This window comes from Cucumis melo, chromosome 10 (assembly GCF_025177605.1).
Source record: "Cucumis melo cultivar AY chromosome 10, USDA_Cmelo_AY_1.0, whole genome shotgun sequence".
NCBI classification, from domain to species: Eukaryota; Viridiplantae; Streptophyta; class Magnoliopsida; order Cucurbitales; family Cucurbitaceae; genus Cucumis; species Cucumis melo.
The window spans coordinates 489,059-494,422 of record NC_066866.1 but is presented as its reverse complement, the minus strand read 5'-3'; the positions used below and the strand labels follow the sequence as shown (position 1 = coordinate 494,422).

The window sequence follows — 5,364 nt, the reverse complement described above, 5'->3', positions numbered from 1 at the left end:
TAAGATTGTGATAAGAAAGGAATCTACAATATAAACCAACCACTCCTACATTAATAATTAAACATCAAATCATGCATCTTAAGTAGTTGGTGCTCAAAATTTCCAAAGAAGATAAGAGTTGTCTGTTCAATCAACCATTTTTCTGAGCTTTTTATAAAATTAAATATTAGTGGCAAACTTAAGAGTAATTGGTACAATACTCCTTATATAAGGCAAAAGCTTAAGGCATTGTTTTGTTTTAGATTGAAACATTTTATTGAAGTATTAAAAAATTAGACATTGGTGTGGAGGAGGTAGGAGGGGAAAAGAATGACTTTTTGTAAACTAATACTCTTGAAAAATTGGGAAAAGCAGTTGGTTGTTTTCTGCCTATATGAAGCACAATAAGAGAAGGTAGTTGCTATGAAGTAGTTGATCATATTGTTCTCGAGTGTATAAAGATTATACAGATGTAGTATTTGCTGCTGCCCTGTACATGAAGAACATGCAAGAATATCTGATCTGGATGATCCCATCTCCCATTGCTAAATCATTTGGCAAATGAGAAGTCCGATGGACTCCTAGTGATTTCCTGATGAGGGCGAGCAGGACGTGTTATGGAACCGGTTTCACTTGAACTTGGTCGTTGAACCGTCATCTCCTGTTCTCTACTAGTCTCAGATTGTTCTTGTTGATCTTGATTATCATGGGCTCTATTATGGTGTGAAGAAGGAGGTAACTCTTCCCACCGATCGGGTTCGGCATCGGATAGCCTGGGAGATGTGCTGCCATGCTGATGTTTGTGCAGAAGGTGAATAGGAGACATGCCGTGAGTTGGAGTTGTTGGCCTGCTTGAGAATGGTGAGGTACTGTCTGGGTTGCGATGCTGCTTCATGTTCTTCTTGGCGGAGTGGTGCCAGTTCTTCAATGCCGTCGCCACTCGGTCGTTGAAAATGGTTGGTCTCATGTTAGAGCCCATCTGGAATAAAAAAAATCACATAAGGTAATGAGTCGTTATTGTCTATTGGAACTATTTTGAGTTTAATTTTTCTCAAGAAAACAGTTCAATGATCTTAAAAAGGATGAAAAGCAAAATAGAAGGAATATTTGCTTGATGATTACCTGAGTAACCAAAGCATAGAGTGGGAGTGTGACATAACTGCAGAGAACTTGTATGATAACCCTGTAAAAGTTGTCGATTTCGGTTCCAGTTAGTGGTTCATATAGACAGGATGAAACGCAGGATGTTTACAGTTTCTTATCGTGAACTTACCCCATTGAGAGTCTGATGGCAATATCTTCAATTCGCTGATGGAAACAACCCCTCCACGTGAATGCATACTGAAAGAGAATTAAACACATTATTAGAGGGAAGTTTGCTTGATATGGTTCTCAGTGAAGGTAATTTCTAAAGTAGGATAAAAAAAATGGTCTCAAAGGAATTGCTTACTGTGGTCCAAGCAAAGAAGGCAAGCTGAAATGCATTCTGCAAGCACAGGATGGATGTCATTTTCTCAGGAAGGAAAATAAATTATTGGTGGAAACATAAATAACGTTGTTAAATATAGTACCATAAAGAGAACAAAGTGGATCAGGAAGAGAATAAGTTGTGGACGGCCAAACCAAAACAGGTCATCCCGAGGCTGAACGACCGGAACACCCTTCACAACATGACCCCTTTCTTGAATTGTCAATCCCATATGAGTTATAATGACATGGAGCTTTGTTCCCACCAATAGAATTATCTGCATTATACAAAAGAGACAAAGTTGAATGAAGAATGAAACAAGAATTGCTTGAAAATAAATGAAGTATAGATGGCAAAATGCTTACAAATAAGGAAATGAAAGGCAGCCATAGATATGAATACCACCCTGATATGGAATAAAAGAGAAGCATTCCTCAATAAATACTCAGAGATTGAAAGGAACTATGGAATTGACAAGTACGTTTCTCTGAAATGCATTGATTGTAAGCTTACCATTTGTATTAGTTAGGATGAAGAGAACAGCAAATAGCCACATTGCGGGACTGCAGGGATTAGAAGATTGGTCAAAATTTTATGATAAAAATCAATAAATGAAATCAAATTTATTTATATAATCAAGAAGCAAACCTAATCCCCACAACAACTTTAAAGTCGTCTTCCAGAGATCTGCTAATGTATTTGTGGAAATCAAATTTTACTTCACTTCCGGGTGCTAGATGTGCCTGAAAAACGGCTCAAGTTAAGAAGTATGGACTTGCATAAAAAGTGGATTTGATGCAATTTCAATTTCACATATTTTGCTTACAACAATGAATCCATGTCTCAGTGTCATGTAATCAACCTTGGTAACTGATCCAAAGAATTGTCTGAAGAAACAAACCTGTGAAACAGAAAATGAATTAATGAACATCATGTATTAACATCACTGTCGCTGAATTTTTTTCTGAATTTAAAACCATAAAATACATAAAGAGAAACAGTGGTGAATTCAAACTATTTGATTGTACACAGAAGTGAATCAGGAGACCCGAATGCAATTAGAACATTGCGAAAGTCGTCCATCTATATATCTCTTTGATTTTTTCTATCAAAACGTTGATGGATGACTCAAAAGAGCCATCATCCTTTATAATAATTTGCTAAGAGTTTCTAGGAAGAGTGAATTATTTAAGTTCTTCCCAGGTTGTCAAATTCATAGTCATGAGCAAATTTTTCTTGATTTAATTTTGAGACAAACACTCACAATCCAGAGGGAAATTGGTGTACGACTCCAGAAGCTCAAGTGTCGGCGTCCAAACGTAGTATCTCTGGCAAATCTAAATCTTGCTGGATCTGCAATATAGAAATTATCAATTCACAAGTTACAAATTGCTTAGAATTTCTAATGAATGCGTCTGCAGTAAGAGATGTTGACAGCATGACAAAAAGATATCATGTGTCTAAAAAAATGAAGCAAAATATTAACTATAAAAAAAAAAAAGGACTTTGTCCCGTGCTGTTAAAAAACAATCTGCAACTTGTATGAGAGTCTATCAATTAGTCATCATAAAAGGCTCACTTGAGGCATGTATGAAAAGCAGTGATTTGGGTACAAATTTAAAAGTTATTAAAAGAGCTTTTCATGTAATGATTTTCATGTTATTACACTTTCAAATGTGATTTTCATACAATCAAAAGAGGTTTTGAATGATTAAGACATTTAGCAGTGATTTTGAACCTAAAAAAAGTTATTTCAACAATTTTAAAATCACTCCTTAACATGCCCTTAATAGTTGGTATTGTCAAATATTTGAAACCTTGGGAATGCTTTAAAGCACTGTAAAATCTAATCTACCCATTCATATGGATTTTGAAGAAAACTATACCATTATAGTACTGGTATTCAATTGTCTTGGTTTCATCCTCCCAGGCCTTCCATTTGCTCATCTACAATTAAAAGGAATTCATGAAAAAGATGAAGGGAAAAGGGAAACAGAGGCGTGGAAAAGGTTAAAGATTACCTTTGTTCTGCCGAAAGCCAAAGTGATGATGCAATATAGGACATGGAAGACAGCCAAGACGAAGATGAAAATATGGAGCTGATGGATTCCATATGCCGACACGAAAGCGAGTTGGCCCTGCAATATTGTTCCGCAGAAATCTTCAATCACTTGGGAATATAAGCTAACTCAATTTCAACATAATGCCAATTACATTTTTGCTAGTCTATTACTGAACAGAAAAATGAAATTCTGCAATAAGGAATATGTTTTCAAGTTTAAAGAGATGGCTTTACCCTCTTAGCGCATGCATCATCTCCTTTCGAGGCTAAAATACGCCTCGAACCATAGTCAGGATCTAAAAATTCAAGAAGTCTAAGACGACTGTTCTTCGCAACTTTTACTCCTGCTTTAGCTCTTGCTGCACAGGGAAGCCAAGTTGCTGCAAGCTCCTTCGAAACACAAATTTGAGTGACAGCATCTTGGCCTACCGTTAGAAGTAGGGATATAAATCCCAATAGCATAAGCTCTTCACGAGACCATCAACGAGGGAGAAGGGAAATAAGAGATAAACAGTCAGTCTCTGACACGAGAAAAAAACAAACATCAACAAAAAACTACGGTGACTAGAGGCGCCTCCTACCTGCTTTAACCTTTTCTAGAGCTTCAACAAGAGCTGGCTTGTGCTTTTTCTCCAGCCACTGCACAGATTTAAATGACATAATATATTAGATTAATGCAGCTATGCAGAAACACAACTTCAACAAAAGATAAAATCTTTTGCAGTACTAAATATTGAATATGCACAATAAAGTTCTCGCATCAAGCCAAAATCATAATTATAATGAAGTTCACTGTTGAAAAAAGCATGATAATTGAGCTCAGATTTTATCGTTTGGGAGCAGATCTAAGCATAGCTCAATTAGTTATAACATATACTCTCAATCAAGAGATTAGCGGTTCAATGCCCCCTCATCCCCACATGATGTTGAACTCGATTTAACAGTTTGGAGGATTTCAAAACATAACCGATGAGTTCCTAGAGGAACGCTTACCTTTCCAGTGAGGTGAATGACATGTTCAATGAAGATTGAAATAACAACCAAGAAAAAACAAACAACCGCAACAGCCCAAGTTGAAGTATCTTCCAAAGTACGCTGCTCTGTTCCACATTCAGCCATTGAGAATGGAAATTATTTCCTTACTAAACAGAAACAAAGCTCTCAAGCTTACAACGAAGAAATGAAATTCTAGGAGGAGAAGGATGAAACAAGTAGATGCAAAGCACCACTGTCTTCGTACGTATTTATATTTTCTTATGCATGTGGAGAGGCAGTTAGTTAAAAGACTTAAGCATAAGAAGGTCTGCAACCAATAAGGAGAGGAAATGAATGATGACTCATTTCATTTTGACCCTTTCCTAGAAGGGTTTGTCAAAGGATGAGAGAGAAAAGGGACCATCTTATATTGTGTTAGACTTGAGGCTTCACTTTTTTGAAAAAAGAAATAATAAATTATATATTGCTTTTTCAATAGCATAAATTGATTTTCGTATCTATATGTTTTTTAAATGGTTTCTAAGTCAAAGTAAGGGGTTCTGGAGGTACTTTGAAGAAAAAAGAAATATAAACTTAAAACATATGGTTAACATTTGCTTGAAATTTATGTATATAATGTAGAATTATAAATATGTGGGATGGGATTTCAAGCCTTCTGCTTAATTATTGAGACCCCATTTGATAGAATGAAGTTTATGAACACTACTTCCACCTATGAATTTCTTTGTTCGTTATTAAATTAGGAATTTTTCACAAAAGACAAGTCAAGTTATAAAAACTAGAAACAAAGAAAAATAAGTAGTTTTTAAGAACGTTGCTTTTCTTTTCAGAATTTCGCTATGAATTTAAATATATCACT

General features: G+C 35.7%; 1 protein-coding gene across 1 annotated transcript; it reads right to left on the bottom strand.

The window, feature by feature from the left end:
* Nucleotides 1-529: 529 nt before the first annotated feature.
* Nucleotides 530-4,628, bottom strand: LOC103489476 (MLO-like protein 12). The gene is given in 15 exon segments (NM_001297529.1): nucleotides 530-958; nucleotides 1,102-1,162; nucleotides 1,253-1,320; nucleotides 1,430-1,465; nucleotides 1,551-1,724; nucleotides 1,813-1,853; nucleotides 1,961-2,010; nucleotides 2,096-2,190; nucleotides 2,274-2,348; nucleotides 2,712-2,800; nucleotides 3,334-3,394; nucleotides 3,469-3,585; nucleotides 3,744-3,976; nucleotides 4,091-4,148; nucleotides 4,503-4,628. Coding segments are annotated over 15 exon segments (1,713 nt in total).
* Nucleotides 4,629-5,364: the final 736 nt, after the last annotated feature.